This window comes from Pseudorca crassidens, chromosome 15, assembly GCF_039906515.1.
Source record: "Pseudorca crassidens isolate mPseCra1 chromosome 15, mPseCra1.hap1, whole genome shotgun sequence".
NCBI classification, from domain to species: Eukaryota; Metazoa; Chordata; class Mammalia; order Artiodactyla; family Delphinidae; genus Pseudorca; species Pseudorca crassidens.
The window spans coordinates 37332790-37358110 of record NC_090310.1 but is presented as its reverse complement, the minus strand read 5'-3'; the positions used below and the strand labels follow the sequence as shown (position 1 = coordinate 37358110).

The following is a 25321-nucleotide window of genomic DNA, read 5'->3' as shown; positions in this document are numbered from 1 at the left end:
AACTTAGGAATTAACGAACCATCTGAGGAACCACTGAACAGGACCTGCCCAGAAACCGACACTGAGCCCACTGTCCCGGGCAGCCAAGTGCTCTCCTCGCTGGGGAGAGGCCACCCTCAGCATAGGCACCTTGTCTCAGGGCGGGGCCCACACTCACCACCAGGACGCCCTGCAGCACTCGGGCCTCAGGGCTGGGCGTGGCGCGGAGACCTCGGATGGGTTCCTCAGCCTTCACCCGCAGGCTGAGGTTGGCCCGGCCAGCACCGTTCTCCACCACAACCTCCACATCGTGCTCACCCTCGCTGAGCCCGGGCAGTGCCAGCACTGAGAACAGGGTGCTATTGGCCTCGCGGGCACAGCCAGGCACCAGGGCAGCCACAGTGGCAGGGCAGGCAGCCTCGAAGGGCGCACTGACGTTGCCCCCAGGCCAGCGTGCAGTGGCCGTGGCGTTGGTGCCGGAGTCCACCTGGAGCACCAAGGCCGAGCCGTTGGTGGGCATGTAGAGGCGGCCGTCGTAGGGGGCCGGGTAGATGGCCCGAAGCCCTGCCACCGGGGAGAAGACGTTGAAGCTGCAGGACAGGTTGTGCCTGGACACGCTGTTGCCCACTGTGGCCCTGACCTCATAGCGCCCTGGCCGCCGCAGCCCTGGGTTGGGGCTCAGGCCCAGCAGAGGGGTGAGCCGCTCTGTGGCAACAAGCAGCCGCAGGGCACAGGCAGGGCCAGCCGGGGCCGCCTCCAGCTTGGCAGGCAGGTGGGCCAGCCAGGCTGAGACGTTGGTGGAGAAGTACGGGGCCTCGGAGCCAGGGACGCTGAGTGCTGGGGGGCAGCGCAGGAGGGCGCCCGGTCCGGCATCGTGCTGCAAGCTGATGAGGTCACCAGGGAGCAGGGGGCTGCCCTGGTCGTGGAAGGTGACCTACAGGAGAGGGGGTTGGGCCTGTGTCAGGTCCTCACAGTGGGTCAGGGGCCTGTAGGCAGCACTGGGCCAGGGGCTCCAGCGGGCTGCAGAACCCCCCTGGGGTAACCCAGAGTCACCCCCTACAGGGGTCTCAACACTCCTCATTCACTCACACACCACCAGGCTTCACAAGGGCCTCCAAGGCACTCAAGATGGGGACAGACAAAACACACAGGGCAGAGAGGATGCAGGCAGGGGTGGGGCTTCCCCAGACAGGGGAGGGACTTCTGGACACTGGCCAGCCTTGCCCAGAGAGGGGAAGAGTCCTCCTTAAAAGGCAAGTGCAAAGGCCCTGGGGCGGGAGCTTCTCACGGTTGGCAGAGGAGGAGAGCATTGCCGAGGCAGGAGGCGGGTGGGTTAGGGGACCTGGAGGGCTGTGCAGAACAATCTGCATTTTATTTGTGTTTGATGGGGAGGCAGAAGGCACCTAGGCCAGTGATACACACCGAGTACTGGGCAGGGGGGCCCGCAGGCACAGAGAAGAGGAACTCTTTCCACAATGCATAGGAGACCCCAGGGAGCCCCAGCCCTGATGTGGATCCGTTGGCACAGGCCCGAAGGTGGCAGGGGGTGTCCAGAGGCAGGCAGATGTTGGATCTGGGGCACGGGTGTCCTTCTGGTGTGCATGTAGGGACGGGCTCAGTCCTGTTTTCCAGGGACCTACTCTGGGGCTCGCTGCTGTTTCCTGGGGCCCCTGCAAGGAAAGGAGGGGTGTCAGGTACCCCAATTTGCTAACAGATCATAAGGACGCCCTGCTACAACATGAGGTCTCGCCAGGCAGTGTACCCGGCCCCCACCATCACTCCTCTAACCCTCCCCACACCAGGCCAGCTGACTGACCCCAGTGAGTCCCCAGCCCCAGCAAGTTCCCCACCAAACCCATCCTTGGGATCCCCAGCATGAGCTGGCATCTCTGTGGACCCCACTGTCCACCTTGAGGCTGGAGACCAGTCCAGTGGGCAAGGGACCAGCAGACACCACAGTGCAGAGAGGCTGCTCGAGCCTCCCAGGTCCCACTGCCAGGATGGAGTCCCACCTGTTCCTCGCATGGCTCGATACACCTGCAGCCGCAGCTGGGCAGGCCCGCCGAGCTCCGGGGTCCCGAACTCGGCAGCAGTGAGGAAGGCTTCACGGCTCGGGCTCAAGCCAGGAAACACCATCACCTGCCAGGGCAGGGGGGCCACTCAGCTCCACCGACCCCGGCCCTCAGCCGGCCCCACCCTGATGCCCAAACACCCACCAGGTCAGAGGGGAGGAGCCACCAGATGGGCCTTCAAGAGGCCCCCACTGGCCTCATTTCACACAGTGGGAGACAATGTCACTCAGGAGAAAAAAATCAGGTCAAAACCATCTGTGAGCAACAGGAATTGTACCTTCATTTCTAAAAAATCCCCAAGCACCAAGAGAAAAGGCTCAGGAGCGTTCAGAGCTCTCCCGATGCCAGGCCTGGGTGCTACTCACCTCTGCATTGACTCTACTAGACGCAGAATGTTAATAAGGCCCAGAAAAAGGCTTCTTGTTTTTTAAAGGGAACTGCAACAGCCAGGGCAAGAAACCTGGAAGGCCAGCCTACCTCAACGGGCTCCCGGGGGGCTGTGAGGGCCTCCTGCTGCACCAGGGGGCTCAGGGGCCCCTGCAGGTCCCCACTGGGTGCTCCCACGAGGAAGTTCTCTGCGTCCCACACAGGGCCTGTGGTGCAAGTGTGCAATGAGGTGCTGTTCCCAGGCCGAGGAGGAGTGTGTTGGGGGCCCAGGGTGGGACCAGACCTGGGACTGAGCCACCTGGCAGTAGCCCCTGGCTCCCTCCACCTGTTTTGTCCAGTGTGGGCTCAGTCCGGGACAGTAGACACTCAGCAAACACCTAACAAACACTGAACAGCTAAGGAGTGAACTGGGGTGCCAGGGGCAGCTGTCCTGGCCAGGATGGGAGGAGCTCCCAGGGTGGCCAAGGGACCCTGTATGCTTTGGAGGAGGGGTGTCCTGGGCCAGGGCAGCAGGTGCTCCCCAGCCTCCCAGGGGCCCCAGCGCACCTCCGGGCCGCAGCTCACAGACGTAACTGTGCGGTGCCGAGCACAGGTCCGTGTTGCACTGCCCAGCAGGCCCGAGCCGCACGCAGCGCTCAGCTGTGGCAGGGTGCGGCTCCCCAGGCAGCCAGTTCTGGCAGCTCTCCAGGCTGAAGGCCTCACCCTGCGGCGCTGGGCCCACCTCTACCCCCTCCACAGCTGAGAAGCCGATCCACACGTCCAGGCTCCTGCAGGCAGACAGAGGGAAGAGCAGGTGCTCAGGGGCTCCCCAGAGACAAGCACCCCTCCCTCTGCCCTCTCTCTGGGGGCACCCTCCTCAGAGCAGCCTGTCAGGCAGGCTCTGCCTGTCCCCACTTTCCAAATGGGGAAACTGAGGCTCATACATGACTTGGCAAGCAAGGCCCACACCAGTGCCCACCCAATCACCTATCCCATGGGGCCAGGGGCCCAGCTGAGACCCTCATGGAGCTCCACCTCACTCTGGCCCAGGGCCACGTAGACCTGTGTGTGCCCAGAGGTGAGGCTCCAGGTGTGGCATTTGGGGACAAAGACACCCATATATCAGCCCCCAAACAGGCTACTTCCCACAGCTCTGCCAGGGCAGAGAGACCCTCCTGGAGGCAGGGCTTGTAGATACAAGGACAGGGGCAAATATTGGGACAGGGTCAGACAGAGGAACAGGCAGCAGGGGTGGCTGAGGTGCTGTGGTCAGAGCTGGGTGCTGGGGCTGCATTACTACCTGGGAACCAAGTGACCTTGGGCAAGGGCTATGACTGCTTTGGGCCTCGATTTCCCCTCGGGAAGTCCAGGGTGACCCACAGTCCAATCAGTCCCTTCCCACACAGGGACCCTGGGAGAGGAGGGGGGCCAGCCTCCACCCCATCCCGCCCCCTAGCCACTGCAGGTGCTAAGGGCTGAGTAGAGACCAGGCGGGGCCACCTATGGTGACCACTACAGAGCGCATGCCCCCACAGGCCTGGGCAGCCAGAGCGTCCAAGAGGCTCCTCGTGCATGGGCAGCGCTTGGCAGCAGTGACCACCCAGGGGGGAGCAGCAGGAGGAAGTGCAGCCTCCGTGGTCACACCAGAACCTCCCCGGTCCCTGCCAGGAGGGGCCCAGAATGGGACAGTGGGGGCAGGATACAGGGCAGGGGGTGCACCTCCCACAGTGGGCACCCCCGTGTCCACATCTGTGCCGAGAGAGCTGATAGGAACGGCCACATGTGGGCACAACATGGTTCCTTATCCCCAGAGCCAGGCTGGCTGGCTACAGCACCTCCAGACACCCCAATGTGCTCATGCTCCATCCCCACCCCAGCATTCTGGGGACCTCCCCCGACCTCCCAGCCTCTCCGAGGACCAGCGGCATTTGGGCAGGCACCTGGTGACGCGGGAGACCAGGAAGTGCTGGACGGCAGGACTGTCCACCATAGCCAGGGCGGCCCCGGCCCAGGCCCGGCACTGCTCCTGTGCCTGCAGCCAGGCCGCCTTCTCCACCACCAGGCGGTAGCAGCGCCCGTTACCAGGGAAGATCTCAGTGTCCGAGGGGCAGAGCGGATGCACCACTGGGGGGTCAGAGAGCAGAGAGATAAGGCATCGATGTGTGCCCAACCAGGGCTGCCCCACCCACCCTGACTCAGGCCTAGGGGCGGGGCGGCCCCACCTCGGGCTGGCTCCTCGCCCAGGGCCACAATGCTGTAGGTGGCCTCGAGGCCAGAGCCACCACGGTTTCGGACGCCAAGCTTCAGGGTCTCGTCGCTATGCACAGAGGCCAGACACATGAGCTCCAGGGCTACGGGAGCCGCCTCCACCCACACCTCTGCCCAGAGCCGAGCAGAGCCGACCCCCAGGGCCAGCACGGCCGTCACGGGATAGCGCCCAGGCAGCACATAGTGGTGAGTGGCATCCGCGCCAGCAATGTCCACCTCAGGGGAGCCGTCGCCGAAGTCCCAGCGCGTGGAGCTGACTGGCAGTGAGGCAGTGACGTGGAAGGCTGCGGGCTGGCCAGAGGCCAGAGGTCCTTGGGGCCCCACCAGGGCAGCCCCTGGGGAGGCAGGGAAGATGTTCTGGAGGAGGGTGGGCCCCTGGCAGGTGGGGGCGGGGGGCAGTGGGGGGCTGGAGCAGGAGGGTAGGCAGGCCGAAGAGGCATTGGGAGGCCGGGCCAACCCACACAGGCACCTGCCCTGCTCTGAGAGGGCCGCGAGGCCCCGGCCAGCCGCGAAGCAGAAGGCACTGCAGGCCTCAGGGGCCAGCGGGCCCTCATGGGCAGCTGAGAAAGCCACCAGCGCCACGGCGCCCGAGCTGTCGTCAGGGACACAGGCAACGTACTCCTCACCTGGAAGGGGCAGGCAGGCTGGTCCCGAGGGTGCACCCCACCCCATTCTACACCCCAGATCACATCATCTCCGACCCTCCAACAGCTGCGTGGCGCTCACCCCCACCCCCAGACTGGTTTCCCCGCCTCACACCTACGTGGTCCCCTGGTCCAGAGGGCCTCTGCGACCCCTCCCCCAGTCAGTCTGTCCTAGCCCCTGTAATTATTTCTCTCGTGCAGCTGTTCCCCGATCCCCATCTGCCACCATAGGCTGGAGACCCCTGAAAACCGGCAGGGTTCCCGCCGGCTGCTTGGCCAAGCTGTCCGGCAGGGAGGGACCAAGTGTGTCCCGCCCACCCGCACTCACCACAGCTGCTGTCCAACAGGGGGCCGCTGAGGAGGGGCCGGCCGGCCAGAGGGCCGGGCCCAGCACACGTGGCCGCCTCAGGCCGCACCACACGGACCTGCTGCTCCTCTGCCCAACGTGGCAGCCAGGCCAGACCACAGTCACACTCCAGCGGGTTCCCGCTCAGGTTTCTGCAGGGGGCGGGGCAGGCTCAGAGGGCAGGTGTGGGGGCCACGGGCCCAGCTGCCGACAGCCACCAAAACCAACAAAACTTACATTTCACTTAAATTAAATAAATTAGCAAATATTCCTTCTTCTAATGTAGAAATCTTGTTGTTGCTTATGTCCCTAAAAGAGAGATTCGACATGGTCTGACGCGAGCCCCCTCAACCGCAACAATGACAGGCAGCCGCCACCTGCCCAGTGCGTGGAATCCCGCAGCAGCCCTGGAGGGGACACTCACAGCTCCGTCAGCGCCGAGAGGTTCGCCAGGAGCCCGATGTCCAGCGCTCGGAGCAGGTTGTGGGAGACATCTCTAGAGAGCAAAGCAGCTGCAGGTCAGTGCTGGGGCCCAAGGCATGGCACAGAGTCCACCCGGGCCCACCTCAGATGCTCTCCAGCTGCAGCCTCCCACCTTCTGAGCTCCCTCTTCCCAGGGCCAGAGGTGGAAGACCTGAATGAACTCTCATCTGGAGAGCCCAAGGCAGGAGAGAGCTGGCCCCTCAACACTCCATCCATGCCCTGCCCCTTCCCCTCCCACCCCCTGCCCCCTGCCCCCTCCCCCAGCAGGACTGCACCATGTAGGGCAGGCTTCACCCCTCCACACAGGGTTCAGAACACACAAGGAAGCCCAGGGGTTTCCAGGGCCAGGGGCCCAGCTGCTACCAGCTGGAGGGTGGGGGGAATGTGGCACAGACCACACAAACGGGAAGGGGGCTCTGGTGGACGACCCCATAGCAGAGCAGTACTGACAGCCCGTGCTAAGTCTCTGGGGTCTGGGCACCAGAGTTAGAGCTGGATCTCCATAATCCCAGGCCCTCAAGGTCAACAGAACCATATCAGAGAACCGAACATGGTGCAAGACACGGGAGAAGAGTCACGGGTTCTCAAAGCATGAAACTATGAGCAGAAATAAAACATCAAAAGTCGAAAGATCCAACTGCACAAAAACATGCAACTTACACACAAAATATCATAAAATCAGAAAACAAACTACAAGCTGGGAAAAGCACTAGCAATTTAGATGATGGATTAAAGGCCCATAATCCCCTTTCCACATATGCTGTTAACAAACCATAAAGAAAGCAAGTTACTCCAGAGGGAAAAAAAAGGCTAAAGATGAAAATAGGCAAGATTAACGAAAAATATACAAATGTCACAGATACACAGAAAAACACCCGGTCTCATAACTGGAGAAACACCATGAAAACAGAACAACAGCACTTTTTGTCTACCATCACCCCCAGTGCAGGTGACGTGGTGGTGACACACCAGTGACTACACTCCAATGACTACATGACCCCAGCCCCTCGCGAGTCTTTCCGAGGATACACTCTCTAGCCAACAATTCCACCTCCCCGCCCGGCATAGAGGTGGAGGCCAGTCACCCGGCCCGTCCACCTCCTGGGCAGGGACCCTGGACCAGCCTGACTCAGTGGACACCTCCAGTCGCCACTCCTCCCAGGCCTCCCTGTGCTCCCACAGGTCTATACCTCCCACCATAGTCTCCAAACTGACGAGGCCTGGGCCTCCCAGCCTTGGGGCCTCTGCCCTTCCTGGTGTCACTCTGGCCCTCTGATGTCCCCAGAATGCCTCTCACCAGGTCTGCCCTTCCCTGGCCTGTCAATGCCTCCTCCAGGCCTATCTGTCTCCAGGTCCTGTCAACCCAGCTCCTAAAACATTCAGACTCCCCCACCCTACCCGAGCCACAGCTTGGTCCAGACCCCCATCCCTGGGCACCCGCCCAGACTTCACAGTCCCTCTAATCCGAGCTCCCGTGGCAGCCTGAGGGGTGTCCTGAAGCCCAGCTCCATCAGCCACCCTCTGGAATGGGTTTTGCTCTCTCCAGCTGCCCCACATACAACAAGAACTTAATAAGAACTGGCTGGTGTGAAGACAAGGCCCTCCTGGAAGCCAGGGGCCTGAGTGCCAGCCCAGACCCCAAGACCATGCCCAGGGGTGGTGCTGGGATGCCTGGTATGATACCTCTGCCTGGCTCACAATGTCCAGGACCACTTCTGGAATGAGGCTCAGGAAATGGCCCCCACCCCAGCCCCTGACCACTGCTCCTTCCTGGGGACCTGCTATCCACATGGGGCCTCATGGCCACCTATACCCAAATACTGGCTGGGGGCCAGTTCTCAGTCAGGCTGCTCACGTGATCCTGGCTTCCAACACAGCCAGGTGGCCACCTGGGGGACTTCTGGAGGGGTACCACCTGCCTGCAGGTGATACGAGGGAAGCCAGGCCCAAAGGGGCTCCTGTCCCCCTCTGGCCCCCACCAAGGGAGTGAGGAAAGGGGGACTGGACGCACTCAGCTAACCCCTGGGAGCCTGGTCTCTCCCTCTGCATAGGGGGCAGCCATCGGGAGACTTGGCACTGAGTGGACGGCATGTGGACATGACATGCTCAGCCGATGCTGGCTGTAGCCTGCCTGGGGAGGCAGCAGGCCACAGGCAGCCTCCAAATCATAAGGCCTCAGGCAGGAGGGTACAGGCAGTAGGTGGGCAAAGGTGGGCAAGACCAAAGTTCTCCCCTGAATCGGGGGCTTCCTCAAGAAGGGCTGTGAGTAGAACCTCGGGCACAGTCAAAAGAGCTACATAGCTGCAAGGGGCAGGGTCCTCCCAGCAGCGGGACCTCTGAGACTGGACAGGGGTCCCACAGGGTCAGGGCTGGGGCTGCAGCTCCTGCTGGGACCACATGGGGACGGAGGCTTCAGCCCAGAGGACCTGCAGCCCCATCGCTGCTCTGACCAGTGGCCTGACTGTGCAGGCTGGGGGGACACCTGATTTGGCAAAGGCTCTATCCCGGCAACAAGCGCAAAACGGCAGTGTGGGTGCCACCCAGTAACGCCGCATGCCCTGAGAGTTCAACTGCTTTGGGCACCAGCACAGCCACATGCACGCCCCGAGGCACAGACGTCTTTCCCCTCACCCATGAGATGTGACAGGAGCTGGTGAGCAGGTGTGGCTCACACCCCCGCTTAGCCACAGAGGCAGGAGAAACGCAGCTGCAAGATGCAGTACCCCCGCTCCCCGTGACTGTTCAAACTCTAAAGAAAGCGCTGGAGGGGTGCACGGTAATAACCCCACTCCTGAGAGCAGGCAGGCCCCTCCATTTCCCACACTTTCATTCTGCTCTTCAAGCAGGAGAAAGTCGGTGCAGGAGGGGACAGACAGGATGCCCAGCAGGACCTAGAGCGGGGGCTTCAGAGAGGAGCAGACGGCGATGGGCTGGGCAAGGGGGGCCAGCAGCCACACCAACCGGGGAGGTCAAGGCAAGGCCTCCTCCACTCCAAGAAGCGGCACGGTCCACTGACAGTGGGCTCAAGGCTGGAGCTCCACCCGACTCACCCGAGCCAGGGGTCCCAGACAACCCCACTGAACAGCTGGGTTTCCCATCTGGATACTGGCGGGTGTGTGCGCGCGCACGCAGGTCCCTTCCCCCAAAGGCTGCGTGACAGGGAGCCCATGCCCAGAGCATGGGTCCCAGGAACTCCAGAAGCAGAGACGCCCTTGGGGGCCAGGGGACATAGTGACAGGACCCTCTGGCAGGGTCACCTCTGCCCCTCACAACGGAGCCTAGCTTCCCCCTTCCATCTGGCAGTGCCACTGGGTAAGCCAAGCTGGGCGCTCACAAGCAAGCCAAGAGCAGTGGGGGAGGCAGCAGTCGGCCTTCCTCCGGGGTGCTCCGTGCCCTCCACAGCAGCCCCGCCCAACCCCGGCCGGCCGATCCAGCGCACAGACTGGGAGACCAGGCCCAGCAGGATATAGGAGACACAGGATTTGCGTGTGTCATGGCAGCTGCAGCCGCCCAGGCCTAAGGGAGCCCATGGCGCCTGCGCATCACTGTGTTAAGCCACTGAAGTTCGCTCAAAGCCTTTAGTCTGTTGCTGAGGAGTGAGCACGATGCCAATGCACGGCCGCAGAGCCCTGGATTCTTAATGGTTGGCGAAGATTCCACATACAAATTCTTTGAGTTTATCCTCACTGATCCGTTCCATAAAGCTACAAGAAGAAATCCTGACACCCAGCGGATCACCAAAGCACGGTGAGGCTCTTGCAGTGCAGCCTGGAGAAGGCATAACGCTCTCCAGCACTGCTGTTACTGCTAACGGAAGCAATGCTTGTAAAACTCCTACCTAATAAACAATTTGGGACAGTCTCATCTGCTTTAAAAAAAAAAAAAAGAGACACACACATGGTGTCTCCCAGTACAGGCCAAGGCCCTCTACCACTGCACATGAGCATGTGTGCCCAGAGGTGGGCTGCTGGGGCATCCACACCATCCCCGCGGTGGGTTGAGGCAGGCCAGGAGACCAGGGAAAGGCAGACAGACTCCACCCAATGTCAAGTACAACGCACCAAGTGGGGACGGCTGTGCCATGAGAAATTTCAGTGAGACTCAAGCAGGGGCTCCTCTGAGGCTAAAGGGAGGACAGCTGTGGAATCCGTGCCTCTGAGAAGTAGAGCTGCAGGGGCCCAGAAGCAAAAGCCCTAGGCAGTCAGATGATCCAGAGACGGGGACTGGGGGACAGTGGGACACAAGGGTGAGTGCAAGCATGAGACACCCACCAGGGGCACCAGGGACAGCTCCCCAGCCAGGGCCTCAAGCAGAAGAGGAAAGAAGGAAAATCCCTACAATGTTTTTCCACATCCCATTTTCTGGAAAATGCATCATTAGCGGCAGCTGCGGGGAGCCATCTGCGGTGCCAGAAAAACCAGGGCAGGAGGAGGGAGCCGGGTCTACCTCAGTGTCCCAGCCAACGCCCACTCTGGCAGGACACCATCATCCCTGGCCTTACTGGCCCATGGCTCTTGGCCATCCTGGGCCCAGCTAAGTCTTCTATCCAGCTTGGCCTGGCCCAGCTGCCCCCGGGAGGCTTTCCCCCCGACTGACGAAGACAGCCTCACCCCGTCATGAGTGCTGGCCACGTGCTCCCCATGCTCCCAGCTCCAGGGAGCCCCTTCTCCCCAGGACTCACCTGGGTCTGGTCAGGGCCCACAGTGCAGAGAAAGACCCTGCCCGGCAAAGCTCCTGCAGCCTGAAGGCAGAACCAGGACAAAAGCCAGGTGCATCACCACAGGCCAGGGCTGCCTCGGAGCATCCGTAAGGGGCGTGCCACGGGTAACAGTGTGGTGGGGGTGCAGAGAGGACACTGGAGGAGGGCCTCTGGAGGCAGACACTGGTGGAGTCCTCACCTGGCCTCAAGGCCCTGAACAGCCACTTTTCCACATCTCCATCTGCTTTTTTATAAAAATAAATTTATCTTTGGCTGTGTTGGGTCTTCGTTGCTGCGCGTGGGCTTTCTCTAGTTGCGGTGAGTGGGGCTACTCTTTGTTGCAGCGCGCAGGTTTCCCATCGTGGTGGCTTCTCTTATTGCAGAGCACGGGCTCTAGGCGCGCAGGCTTCAGTAGTTGTGGCAGATGAGCTCAGTAGTGGTGGCTCGCAGGCTCAGTAGTTGTGGCACACGGGCTTAGCTGCTCCACAGCATGTGGGATCTTCCCGGACCAGGGATCAAACCCGTGTCCCCTGCATTAGCAGGTGGATTCTTTTTTTTTTATAAATTTATTTTTTTTAATTTATTTATTTTTGTCTGCGTTGGGTCTTCATTGCTGTGCACGGGCTTTCTCTAGTTGCAGCGAGCGGGGGTTACTCCTTGTTTCGGTGCACGGGCATCTCACTGCGGTGGCTTCTCCTGTTGCGGAGCACGGGCTCTAGGCACGCTGCCTTCAGTAGTTGTGGCTCACGGGCTCTGGAGCGCAGGCTCAATAGTTGTGGCACACGGGCTTAGTTGCTCTGCAGCATGTGGGATCTTCCCGGACCAGGGCTTCCCGGACCAATCCCCTGCATTGGCAGGCAGATTCTTAACCTCTGCGCCACCAGGGAAGTCCCTCCATCTGCTTTTGCCGTCACTGTTCTGGGGGAATGCCAAGGCTGCTGTGGGCCAGCCCCATCCCACCCCCAGCCCCTCGGGTTTCCACTGCACCCCCCCGTGACATCATCATAGTCACTGACGCCCTGCCCCCCACTCAGGTTCTCTCTGTCTTACAAAGCGGGGCGGTGGGGAACACAGCAAGCCCAGGGAGCCACCTAAAGGAGCGCAAGGAGCCCAGCAGAGCTGGCAGAAGCAGCAGAGGCTGGCTAAGCACCACAGCAGCCAGCCCCCACTAGGAAGAGAGCCAGCACCCAAGAGGTCCTAGGCCAAGCAGGGTCCACCCTCTGGCCATGTGGACCCTCCCAGACCCCTCCAAGGCCCAAGCCAGCAACTTCCAGGGACCCCAAGTCTGGAGGGGTCAGGCCAGCTCAGGGGGAGGGGTGACCTGGGGACCACACACACCACCTGGGGACAGGCACACACCCACAACAGCACAAGACACGTGTCACCTCCCTGGGCACCAGGGACCAGGCTAGCCCACAGCACTGGATGGAGATGGGGGCTTTCTCATACCTGGCTCGTCCCCTCCTGTTCCCCCTCCTGACCCGAGACAGTTAAGTGTGTTGGGGGAGGAGTGAAGACCCCTGTTCTACCCCCACACCTGGGCCTTCCTTCTCCTCTTCCCACAGTGCCCAGCTGTCACTGGAGAGCCCAGTCTGCCCCCAGCACTGGGCTGCCCCAACTCCCCCTGCCTTCCAAATCAGACATCCAGCCTCCCGGGGGAGTGTGTCCTTCTGGCTCCGATCTTTCCTATTCCGAGCAGGAGCTGGGGGTGGGGGAGAACCCCTGCTTCCACCACCAAGCTGGAGGTGTCCAGCAGAAGGTGCTGAGGGGCCCCCATCCTGTGGACAATGGTGGCTCCCCCTGACCTCCCCACACAGGGCTCAGCCCCTGCTCACATCCTAGTTCTCGCAGAGGGGCAGGGAAGGGTGTCTCAGGGCCCAACAGGGAGAGATGGGGAAGGGGCTGTTAGATAAAGCCGAGTGGGAAGAGGTGTGTGAGGTGGAGGCCAAGGAGAGGTCGTTTTTGAGCCCTGGGTGGCTCCAAGTGCAGTGCCTCCTAGAGCTGAGGAAACGGAGGCTGCAGATAAGCCAGGATCCTGCCCTGCAGCCCCAAGCAGCCTCAGTCTCCTTCTCTGTCAAGGCGGGGGAGTGGCCAGGGTGCCTGCTCCCCAGTCCAGATGCCAGGCGGGGTCTGGGGGCCAGCCGGAGCCCCAAAGGAAACATCTGCACATTCCAGACGCATGTGGTCAGCAGTGGAGGCGAGCACCAGGCCCCAGCCCAGCACCCCACCCGGCGCTGGCCGCCACGCTGGAAACAGGGCTTGGGGGGGAATGGGCTCCGGAGAGGCCGCCTGCAGATGTTACGTAACCACTCTGCCCGAGCCAGCAGCTGCCTCCTCCCTCTGGCAGGACAGGACAGAGCTGCGGCAGAAGGCCCCCCACTCCCCATCCGAGGCCTAGGGCTCCTGCTTCCCGCTCTCGCTGGGCTTCCAGAAATGCAGCCTCAGCTGCCCTGTCTTCTCCATGGAGGCCCCAGGGCTCCAGGGAAACAGGCTTCCCTCAGCCCAGCCACGGGGGACCCCCAACACATCCCCTCAGGAGCCAGGTTGAGGCAGAAGGGATGAGAGGCCACAGGCTGGTCCCAGTGCCCTGGGACCCCACAGGCTGGTCCAGACCCCACCCACATGCTCGGCTCCCAGTGCCCCCACTCGACGCCGCGGTAACGGCTCCTTTTGGCAGTGGGACGGGGTGGGTCAGTTTGAGTCTAGTAACCTCACTCTGTCTTCATTCCCTTCTATTTATGGTGAGAGAGGCTGGCTTCCAGGGGCGGAAATGATGATGTTTAAATTAATGAATTCAAGTTTTGGAGAGAGAGCCGATCTGAAGAAAAACATGCGGAGAGGGTGAGCTGCAGGGGTGGGCAGGGGGCAGGCTCTTGGCGCAAGGGCATGGAGGGGCCAGCCCGAGCCACCCACCCCCATCTGGCGCCAAACTAGGGCCCAGAAGGGGGGTCTGGACCTCAAAGACAGGGAAAGGCCTGCGAGAGCCCCCTGGCGCCTTGTCCCAGGGCGTCGGAATAGGAGGTGGCCTGTGTTTCCCTGAGCATGTTATGGGCTCCCTCACCGGGCGTGGCCATCCCACGACTGAACCATCACCAGGATGAGACACAGGCGTCTGGTGTGGTGACATCCCCTGCCCAGGAAACCCCTGGAACTACAGGCCAGGACAAGGAAGGGAGCCCCAAAGAGGGGCCTTCCCAGATCAGCCTACAAAGAGGCAGCCACCGTCAGGGCATTAATAAGACTGGGGGCAGGGGGTGGCGAAGGGCTAAGAGGGGACCCTCCCAGGAGAGGGCCCAGCTTGCCCCTCCACCTGCAGCTGGGGATTTGGGGCCACTCTTCAGGGCAAGGGGAGGAAAAGGACCAGTACCCATGGACACTGGCGCCCATGTGCTGCCTTCAGCTGGGATGTCCCTCTGCACTCTGGCCCGTCACAGTCAGCCAGGGCAGGGGCTGCGCCGACCCCTTCTACAGATGGAAACGCTGAGGCTCCAGGAGGCTGCCCTCCTCACCCTGTGGTCGCTCCCAAGAGTCCGAACAGTGAGGGACAAAGGTAGCTGGGGCTCTCCCCATCCTGGCCTGGGAGCCGGCACATGGCCTCCAGAATTCCAGGGGCAGAAGCATCATCCAGCGTGGCCAGCAATCCCGTCACCCGGTCAGCTGCTGGGCACGGCCACTGGGCTATAGGGCTCAGTTTAGAGGTGCAGGATCTGGAGGCCCCGGGTGCTTTTAGCCTTGCCCAGAGCACTGGCCCTCATTCCTCGCCTCAGCCAAAAGGCAAGGCTGGCTTCTGCCCCACCTCAGGACAGAGCCCTTTCCAGGGCAGCCCCATAGGATCCAAGAGTGGACTCCAGGCCTGCTAGAACTGGGGACACACTTTGCCAGGCCTGGGCCCATGGGCACCTCAGAGGGAGAAAGAGCCCTGCCCACTGTGGTCCCCAAACGTAGCCCCCTCCCTGGCATGGGCGACTGGGTACCACTGGGCCCTTCGGCAGAGACAGCTGCCAAGCCATAAAGAACGAGGTGTTCCGGGAAGAAAGGACGTGAGCCGCATTTTCCAGCTGCGGTTGCCCGACAGCGAGACTGCAGGCACGTGGCCTGGCCGGCCAGCACGGAGGGTGAGCCCCAGCGCACCCATCCCAGGCGGCGGCCGCCACCCCAGACAGCGCGGCTGGAGCAGGGTGTTTTCATTCCAGCACTCGGTGGGCTGGGCCCGGCTGGGTTCCCGTTGTGGCGCTGGCCACCGCAGAGTGTTCCGGAAAGGAAAATGTGTGTCTCATCCAAAATGGCTTCCTCACTTGAAACCAAACCCCAGCCGGGGTCCCCCTCGGGAGCCAGGGTCCCCACACACCCACCTACATGGCACAGGCCCCCCAGGTGGGGGGCGAAGGTGGCGGCACCGCCACCCGGCCAGCTGTCACAAGATGGCAGAGCAGCCGGAGAGGAGCCCGAACCTAACCTCTGAGGCAGAAGCCACAGGACGGGCCTGCAGAGATCTGGGAAAGGGAGACCGAGTCTGCGCACGCTGGGCACACCTGACCCGAAAGCGCCTGCACCAGTCAGCTCCTCAAGGGACAACTCGAGGGCTGCAGTGAGCGGGGCAGCCACAGGGAGCACTGAGCAGCTCGAGTGTGCGCAGATTCCAATGGTGCCTCATCAGCTCAGGGCACAGAACAAGGTGTACACGAGAGCTCACAGTGCGGTTTATGCCTCATAACTTCACCATGTTACACATCCATACATGAAGGCATCGAATACACAAATGCATAAAACAGATAAAAACACAAGAGAAACATGCGAGGCATGATACATCCCAACAGCCACCTGGCTTTGCATTGAAGTCACCTCTGAGGCCAGACCAGAGGAGGCAGGAAGGCTTCTGAACATGGGGCCTCCTGGACTGGGTGCCAAGGGGTGTGTAGGAGCCTGCCTGCCCAAGGCTAATCTGTGCGTTTCCCATCTGCTGCAGCATTTGGTCTGAGCAACACAGTCACGGGCACATGTGCACCAGCTCAGGGGCACCTCTCCTCAGGCTTTTTGTCTGCTCTGTGGCAGGGCAGGTCCTAGGGGCCCAACTCCTGCCAATGCTTGGGTATAAGGTAATGGGCTCTGAGAACACAGAGAAGGGACAGGGGGGCCACTCTGACAACAGTTATGATTATCGTGGCCACCATCAACTGAGTCCCGTGGGTGCACCATACACCCTCACCTCTGACGCCCCACAACCACATAAGGTTCATCCACTCATGGTACCCATTTTGCAGGTGAGGCAACTGAAACTCAGAGAGGCCGAGTGACTCAGCCAAGGTCATACAGGAAGCGGAGGAGCTGGGATGTGAACCAGGTCTGACCCAGAGCCTAAGTCCCCTACTCCTGTGTTCCTTGCCTCCCTCCTGGAACCAAATAGAAAGTCAGTGGGGAGGACCAGAGCAGGGACAGCCAAGGGAATTTCAAGGAGGGAGCTGGTGGGAAGGGCTGGGGAGGGCAGGCCCAGGCAAGCAGCTGGGGCCTGAGTCCAGAGCCCACCTGGTCCCATTCAAACATAACCCAGCCCCACTCAGGGATGCCCCCACCGCCACCTCTGTCTGCTGACGAAGCAGGTCACTGGTGCTGTACCCCAGGCCCCCGAATGCAGTTCCAGGGATATGTCCCAGAGCGTGCTGATGAAATCACCTCTCTGCCACAACCTACCAGCCACGTGACCCTAGGAAGTGACTCAACCTCTGGGAGCCTCAGTTTCCTGGTCTGTAAAATGGAACCAAGTGTGGTTCTAACCCAACTGCATTGGGGCAACACATCACAAGAAAAGGGCTCAGCAGAGAGTCCCCACTCATGGCAACCGTGGAGAAGACAAGGCGGCTGCAGAAGTGGGGTGCACCCCTGGGATATTTTCTTCAGAGATTTGTTTTATAATTCACATACTATAAAGCTCACCCTTCTAAAGTTTACAATTCAGTGGTTTTTAGTATATTTTCAAGGTTGTGCAACCACCACCACCATCTAATTCCAGAACATTTTCATCCCCCAAAACAGAAACCCCACAATGCTTGGCCACCATCCCCCACCCCCATCCCCCATCCCAGCTGTAGACACTAGTCTGCTTGTGCCTACATGGATTGGCCTGTTCTGGACATTTTTTATCAGTGCAATCATGCAACATGTGGCTTTTTGTGTCTGGCTTCCTTCACTGAACATGTTTTCAAGGCTCATCCACCCTGTAGCATGTATCAGTACTTCATTCTTTTTCATGGCTGAATAATATTTCATGAACAGACCACATTCTGTGTATCTATTCATCTCTTGATAGACACCTGAGTTGTTTCCACCTTACAGGTACTATGAATAATGCTGCTACGGGCACTTGTGTACAAGTTTTTGTGTGGACGTAGGTTTCGTGTCTCTTGGGTGTACATACACCTGAGAGGAGAATGGCTGGGCCCTATGCTAACTCTATGCTTAGCTTAATCTTCTGAGGAGCTGCCATACTGTTTTCCAAAATGCTGCCCCATCCTACATCCCCACCAGCCGTGCACGAGGATTCCAATTTCCCCACGTTCTCACCAACACTCCTTAATGTCTGTCTTTTGGTGACAGCCATCCCAGTGGGTATGAAATGGTATCTCACTGTAATTTTGATTTGCGTTTCCCTGAAAGCTAGACACTGAGCATCTCTTCATGTGCTTATTGGTCATTTGTGTATCTCCTTTGGAGATTGATCTGTTCAGATCCTTTGCCCATTTTTTTAGCATTGAGTCATAAAGGTTTTTATGTATTCTAGCTACAAGTCCTTCATCAGATAGATGGTTTGCATGTTTTCCCCACCCTGCAGTCGTTTTGCAGGTGTGTTCACCCTCCTGGATGGTGGCTGTCCTCACTGCTCCCAGCTACTGCCTGGCTCCTGAGGGTTACTGGCACTGGAAATGCTCTGGTGTTGGTCCCTTCGTGTCCCCAGGTGTCACAGATGAAGCTGAAGCCTTCCCATTCACCTGCCTGACCTGCCAGGGGACCTTACAGAAGGCAGTATGTGCCCTCTTGTCCACAGTTCAGACAAATCTGCAGTCTGTGTCTTACCACAAAACTAATGTTACATGTGCACTTAGTCTGCATTTCCAAGTGCCAGCTATCATATGCAGCTCAGGTAATGTGAGGGTGAGACCAGCTGAGTACGCAGGACACCCAGGGCCTCCTGAAACCCACTGTCTCCACGCCCCAGCTAGTGTTCTTTCTAGAAGATGCCAATCATGACGCTTCTCTCCTGGGTCCCTCAATGCTGCCCCCCTGCTCTCTCGATAGAGGCCCCACCTCCCGCCCCTCCATCACCTGGCACCTCTGAGACTCTACCAGGCTGTCCCCTCTATCTGGGACGCTCTCTCCCAGCCCCTGCATGACTCCTGCGTGAGCACTGAGTCTTGGCTTCAATGTCACCTACACTGGGGATCCTTCCAGGGAGCCCCTCCAAAACGGCCTCCTCCTTATCATCTGTCTTTTGGTTTAACACTAGCTCTGCTGTCATAAAAGCCTCAGAGACGTGGGCCTTGAAGACCCCTGGCACAGGGCCAGGAACACAGCAGCCAGGCCCTCCCTCTGGTGAGGGCCCAGAGACAGGGCCCTCCGCTGCCCCGCCAGCCCTCAAGGCAGCCACGTGCATGACATCTGCAATCTAACACGTTACACACACGCCAGGCCCACGCCAAGCCCAGGGGTCTACTCCCTGATGTCCATCTTCCCTCACACCCATGTCCTGTGCAGGCCCCGGGGGCTGAGTCGCCCAGAGATTCCCCTATTATTTAGGGGCACAGGTGAGGAAGGGCGAGGCCCTGGGTGCCCCCAGCCAATGGAAGACCCTAAGGCCCCAATATTTTAATCAGCAAACCAAGTGCCTATTGAGTCCCTGCTCTGAGCCTAGTCCTAGACCCAAACATTCACAAGACAGTACGAGGCCCACTTTGGGCCCCTGGCCAAAATTAGCAGCTCACATCACCTGAAAAGCTGTCAGCCAAAAGCAACCACACCTGAAAATGACTGACAGCACCTGGAGCAGTGCTGTCACATCTAGAACTCTCTATGCCGTCCCGTCCAATATGGTAGCCCGCTGGCTCTGTGGCTCGAGCACTTGAAATGGGGTTCACCATACAACACAGCTCTGGACCCGACCATCAATGTACAGGAAGAACACCAAGGGCAGAGGGACACACAGAGACACAATCCAAAAGAAGGTGCCGTCGGAGCCGGTTTCTTCAATAAATCGCACAAGAGGAAACAGATGGAAGGAAAGCCTACACATCCACAGAGATTTAAAGGACATCAACTAACCGCACTGCCACTGCGTGGACCTTATTTGGGTCCTAATTCAATCTACTAAAAAAACTGAGACAACCACAAATTTGAACACACTGGACATGCAAAGTGATCAGGGTATTATGCACTGTTTTAGGTGTGATCGAGGTGTCACCATACATTCCAAAATGCTTACAGATCAAAAGTAGGATGGCTGGAATTTGCTTCCAAAATGGGTTGGGGTGGGGTGGAGGTGTGGAGGGGTAGGCCAGGCCACAGGGCAGTGGGTCCATGAGGTTCATCACACTATTCCTCCCACTTTTGTGTATGTTCAAACTCTCCAGGATAAAAGCTTTAAAAATAGGAGAGCAACAACATTTTACTGAGTAACGTCATCTTTTTCAGGCTGTTATCTCCCAGCAGCATCACTTAACCCAAGAAAGGCTGCGGTCTCAGACTCCTGGGCTATCCTGCATGCTGAGGCCCAGGGGCCCCGAATCCCCCACCAGCCAGCCCCTGTCCTCCCACCCAAGTCTGGACACAGCTGTCCTGCCACACCTCAGGCTGGCCAAGGAGTCTCAAATGGAGGCGTGGCTGCGAGACACTGATGACAGAGACGCCAGGCCTGAGCCTGCTAGAGGAGGCTGCTGGTGACACCCAGGAGGCAGGGGTACTGGGGCCCCTGGACACGCACACCCTCACCCGGGAGGCTCCCTGGCATCTCTGAGCTCAGCCCTGCTCCCTTGGAGAAGAGAAGCCTCACCCACCTCCTGCTCCCTGAGGAGGGGGTTTGCAGGGTGGACAGGCAGAATGGCTGGGGCAGCCCACAGAGCACAGATGGTGGCCTGAGGGACCGGGGTGAGGGGGCCTTAACATTTGCACCCAAGGGCCCAGTTTACCATTTTGCACCCAGTCCTCTGGAAATCTCCCAGAGGCAGCTTCAGAGTGTCAACAAGAACATGAAGTCTCCTCTATTCCCCATCCCCCTCCTCCCAGAGTCCCATCATCACATGCTGCAGGGTCAGCAACCCTGGGAATCCTGCTGGCTCAGGCCAGGCCACCAGCTCCCTGGACCTCCAAAACCCAAGACCAGAGCCTAAGGGGACACATGCAAGGCAACAGGCTCAGGCTCCGTTGCTATGCCTGGGAGCCTGCACCCTGCTGCGGGCCCCTGGCCAAGCTACCAGTGCCGTTTATTTCCTGGACAGCTCCTGGACGCCAAAACGCCGCCAGGTGATGAGGAAGCGGGAATAACCAGCAGGAGCTGGGGCCTGACCCCCCAGCAGCTCTCAGCCCACGAGAGATGTATGTAACCTTACTCACAGCACTGAGAAACAAGGAGTGGCGTGGATCCAAAACGACTGTGTGGGCACTGGCTCCAGGCCAGAAGCCCACCTCCACAGAGACAGCCGTGATGGCAAACACTTAAGCTGGCAGGGAGCAAGATGACAGCGTGGCCCCATGGCTCCCAGCCGCTGCCCCTGGAGAACCTGGTTGCCCCCAGCCCCCAGCCCCAACCCCCAGCAAAGCCCCAAGGAGGACCCATCAGGAAAAGCACCCACCCGTGCCCCACCCGCCAACATCCAAACTCGTCTGAACACTGACCATGAGGGTCCTCCTCATAAAAGGTGGCCACACACTGGAGTCACCCAGGGAACATTACAAAACCAAATCCCAGGTTTAATAAGCCTGGGGATGTTAAACCCCCACCAAGGGATTCCAGCATGCAGCCAGGGAGTGATGGAGTCCTGGCTTAGGTGTCTGCAAGTACCCAAACGGGGCCGGAGGGATGTGGATAAGCAGGCCCTGAGCCTGTCCCCATCTCTGGGGACAACCATCTGAAAATCTCAGTCCCCTGAATCCCTTTCAATCCAACCCTCAGCTCCTCACAGTCAAACCCTGCCTCTGCCATGTACTGGCTGTTACTTGCTACTTGTGCTTGGACAAATCACATCACCATCACCTCTGGGCTGTTTTCTCATCTGTAAAATGGGCATCTTCACTGTACCTCACCTCAGAGGGTTAGGATGAGGGTTATGTGTGACAGTTCACAACCAGAGCTTGGCACAGGCCCGGGCTGGAGGCAAGCTCTCCATAAAGACTGCCTGTTATTATTTCTGCCAAAATGCAAACCTGACAATTGCTTTTCAGCGTTTTAAACCCCTTCATGGGCATGCTACCCCCCTACTGTTCCCAGGATAACATCAGAACGATAAACTGCACAAATGAGGCCCTTCATGACGCCAGCCCACCACCCATCCTGCTCCCACTCCCTCACACTACCCCTTCCCCCCACAGCTGCCACACTGGAGGTGTACCCCTACACCCACGTTCGACCAAGTCCAGCCTCCAGTCCTTTGCACACATGGTTCTCTCCTCCCTTCCCCTAAACCCACCTTCCTACCCCTCAAATAACAGGCCAATTCTTACACATCCATCAAATTCTTGTCCACCCCCTCCGGAGAGCCTTCCCTGTCATCCCAGATAGAGCTCTCCACCTCCTAGCTTCCTACTCCTGGGCTCCCAAGTGCTGGGTATGCCCCCAGGCCAAGCTGCATCCTATTAAGCTCTAATTAGAGTTTAAGTGTTTTTCAGAGACCTTCCCGCCCCGCCTCCGCACGATGCTATAGGCCCCCAGTCAGCTGGCGTTAGCGGAGCCCCACCGGGTTGTGCGATGTCTCTGCCTGCACAGAATCCGGTATTTTCCTATTTCCCTCTGGCTGAGGCCAGGCGGGCTGAGAGCCGGCCCCGGTCCCAGGTTTTCCTTATTTAGTCGGGCCGACCTCACTGCGCTGGAGCCTCGCCCTGGGAGAGGCCTGGCCCGCACTCCGTTTCCCCTTCTAGAGGCCGGGGACGCGCCCACGCCCTGTGAGGCCCGCCAGGCCGGCGGCCTGCCCGGCCGGCCTCTCCCCGAAGGGTGCAGGCGCCCCGCGCCCCGCCGGGCCCCGGCAGCCGCCAGTCCTTGCGCCCGCCGGGCGCCATGGCAACCGCCCGGCCCGCGTTGCGGGCGGCGGGTTACTCACAGCGCTGTGGCGTCCGCGGGGATGCGCAGCGCGGGCCCGAGCGTCCGCAGTCCGCGGCCGGAGCAGTTGACGCGGCAGGCGGCGCCGGGCGCCGGGCCGCAGAGGCAGGGGGGCGCGCACGGTCCGCAGCCGCGCCCGGGGACCCCCGCCAGCGCCCCGAGCCACAGGCCCAGGCCCAAGGCGAGCGCCAGGCGGGCGGGCGCGGCGGGCGGCATCGTCAGGGCAGTGCAAGCATGGCCCCGGCCCGGTCCCGAGGCCCCGAGGCCGCCCGGCCTCGGAGGCCTCGGCTCAGGGTGGGCCCGCGCACGGCATGGCTGGGCGCGGGAGGGGGATCTGGCGGCGGCGCGGCCGCGGCCTGTCTGCCTGCGCGACGCCCGCTCGGCACTCCGGCCCGGTTCTGAGTTCACAGCCGTCCGCTCGCGCGCTGGCGCTGCAGTGCGGGCCGGCCGCCGGCTCCTCCTCCTCCCGGCGCGGCGCGGGGCGGGGCTCCCTTAGGCACCGCCCCCTGCTCCGCCCTGTTGGGCGCGGCGAGGGGCGAGCGCCAGGGCGGGTCGCCCCAAGGCTCCGCCCTTCGCGCTGCAGCTTGGGGGCCTGTGGGGCGGGGCTAGATGGGCGGGGCGCCTGGAGCTCCTCCCTTCACACAAGCAGTGGGCCGGGCCTCGGGCTCTGCTCCCCAGGGAGCGCCGGTCTAGGTCTGCGCTCTTCCCCCTCCCCGTCGCGTGCGCCCCTCCCAGACCTCACTCAGCGCCCGAGCAGTCACAACACTGAAAACACCAGCCGGGACCTCCGAGCGCCCGTTACGCGCGCTCATCCACTCCCAGCGCCTCTGTCCCTCTCCGCCACCGCGGTTTCCAGAACGCCTGGCACATAGTAGGCACTCAATAAATGCGCATCGCCTCCTCTCGTGGAGTTACCAGGGCGCCGGCGAGGAGTGGCGGCTAGCTCTCGCTGTCACGGTGGTGACGCCCAAGTTGGGCCTCACCTGGGCGGTGAAGTTCAGCCTCCCGGCCTCCCGCCGGCCGCTGGGCATAGGCTGCGCTCTGCGAGCCAGGAAGCCCACGTCCTCCCGCTCCGGCCGCAGTTTGCCCGCTCTTTCTGTTCACGGCGCAATGTACTCTGTGCTGTGACTCTGCCAAGGGAGATTTTGTTTCTCTGTGTGCGCAGGATTTAATTACGAAACTAACGCAGGTGGTGGGAAGAATCCAAGCCGAACAACATGGATGAACCCTGAAAACATGCTAGAAGCTAGACAAAAAGGACCACATATTATATGATTCCCTTTATTTAAAAATGTCCAAAACAGGGGCTTCACTGGTGGCGCAGTGGTTGAGAGTCCGCCTGCCGATGCAGGGGACACGGGTTCGTGCGCCGGTCCGGGAAGATCCCACATGCCGCGGAGCTGCTGGGCCCGTGAGCTATGGCCGCTGAGCCTGCGCGTCCGGAGACTGTGCTCCGCAACGGGAGAGGCCACAACAGTGAGAGGCCCGCGTACCAAAAAAAAAAAAAAAGTCCAAAACAGGCAAATCCATAAAGACAAGAAGTAGATTAGTGGCTCCTGGGGCTGGAGGGAGGGGGAATGGGTAGTGACTGCTAATGGGTGTGGGGTTCCTTTTGGGGATGATGAGAACCTTCTGGAATTAGATAGTGGTGATGACTGCACAGCCTTGTGCAGTGTACAGGCTAAATCACTGTGCAGTGTACTAAAATCACTGAATTGTGCTTCCTAAAAGGGTGAATTTTACGGTATGTGAATTATATCTCAACTTTTAAAATAATGAAGAAATAATAAAATTGTTTGACCATTGGGCCACGAGTGGATACCTGACCCACGCTGGTCAGATGAGTCCCTCCTCCAGAGCCTGGACAGAGTGGTCACAGGGAGGAGGTCCCCAGGCCCCCATGTGAGCAAGGTCTCTGTACCACTGTCTGGAGACTTGGTGTCAGGCCTCATCCTGAGACTTCCCAGCTTCCTCTCTGTGCTCTGTCTCTGCTTAAGCTAGCTGGAAACCTCAACTAAACCCACAGGTGCTGGGCCCATGTCCTGCTGCCACTTGCTGGGGGAGTCCAGGCAGGACCACTGTGGGGCACACTGAAGCTCTGCTATTCACCTGGGCATGAAGCAGCACCCAGATGCCTGCCTTTCTCATCTGGGTAATGAGAATAGTAAACCTACGTTTTAGGGCTGGGGGAAAATCACAACAGCTCAGAGCCAGCTCCCAGGAAAGACCCAAAGAAGAAAAGGTCCCCAGCACAGGCACAGGCCAGGGATGAACAGGGAATAGCCTGCCATGTCTCACAGGTCAAACAACCCAGGAGCAGACAGAGGATCTCCAGCCTGTGGCCTGGGGTAGGGGAAGGGGATGGTCCTGCTCCAGCAGCTGTGGTCCATTCTCAAGACTCAGTTCTCACAACCCCCTTTGTCTCCAAATCAGTATCTTGGAGCAGTTTGGGGGAGTGACTTAAGTTAGACATGAGGAGGAACTTCCATCCTAACAGGGAGGGATTGTGAAATCTGCAAATCTTTTGGGACTCATGAACCTTTTTACACAGAATCACAGAGGGAGTGCTTGGGAACCCAGTTTGGAAACACTGGCATGGGGGCTAAGCCAAGGTGGGGTTGATGGGATGAGACAAGGGGAGGGGGAAGGAGCAGGAGGCCCAAGTGGGAAACAGTCTCAGGACTGGTTGTGGGAGAAGTGGGAGGAGGAGGAGGCTCAAATGATGCCCTGCCTGGAGGTTGGGAGCCAGAATGGGTGGAGAAACTGTTTGCTGGGGGAAAATGGGGGATGGGAGGATGTCCCAGGGAAGGAGAGATGTGGAGGGAAAGGTGAGGATGGGGTTCTGGACAGATGGTGCTGGGGCCACTTGAGAAGGTACCCAGAGCGTAGCTGGAAGTGGGGTGTGAAGCTGGAAGGGGGTTGGTGAGCGCACCTAGGACAGGTGGAAAAATCCAGAGGCAGGGAACCCCAACCTAGAGTTGGGGAGGAGGGAGACCTTAAGGGGAGTCTAAGTGAGACAGCCAGAGAAGTAGAAGGAAACTGAGGCACAGTGTATGGAAGTTGAGGGAACAGCTACAGGGGAGAAGTCAACAGGGGCTTGGGCTACAGGAACAGAGCAGGGCTGGGCAGGCGCAGCTGAGAGTCCCTCCCTGATCCCCCCACATACTG

General features: G+C 60.0%; 1 protein-coding gene across 8 annotated transcripts in view; it reads right to left on the bottom strand.

Moving 5' to 3' along the window:
• PKD1 (polycystin 1, transient receptor potential channel interacting) overlaps positions 1–22593 on the bottom strand; it is a 47449-nt gene extending 24856 nt beyond the window's left edge. For 5 of the 8 annotated variants that reach the window (XM_067706999.1, XM_067707000.1, XM_067707002.1 and 2 more), the window contains exons 1-11: positions 22155–22593; positions 6100–6171; positions 5913–5984; positions 5658–5827; positions 4640–5311; positions 4358–4541; positions 2985–3205; positions 2529–2644; positions 1992–2118; positions 1402–1649; positions 158–913 (exon numbers count right to left, since the gene is read on the bottom strand). In XM_067706999.1, the coding sequence (XP_067563100.1) occupies positions 158–913; positions 1402–1649; positions 1992–2118; positions 2529–2644; positions 2985–3205; positions 4358–4541; positions 4640–5311; positions 5658–5827; positions 5913–5984; positions 6100–6171; positions 22155–22369 (2853 nt within the window). In that variant the 5' untranslated portion in view covers positions 22370–22593. Of the gene's footprint in view, positions 1–157; positions 914–1401; positions 1650–1991; positions 2119–2528; positions 2645–2984; positions 3206–4357; positions 4542–4639; positions 5312–5657; positions 5828–5912; positions 5985–6099; positions 6172–22154 lie in introns of those variants that run through there. The other 3 variants (XM_067707004.1, XM_067707005.1, XM_067707006.1) reach the window with 3 other exon arrangements.
• Positions 22594–25321: the final 2728 nt, after the last annotated feature.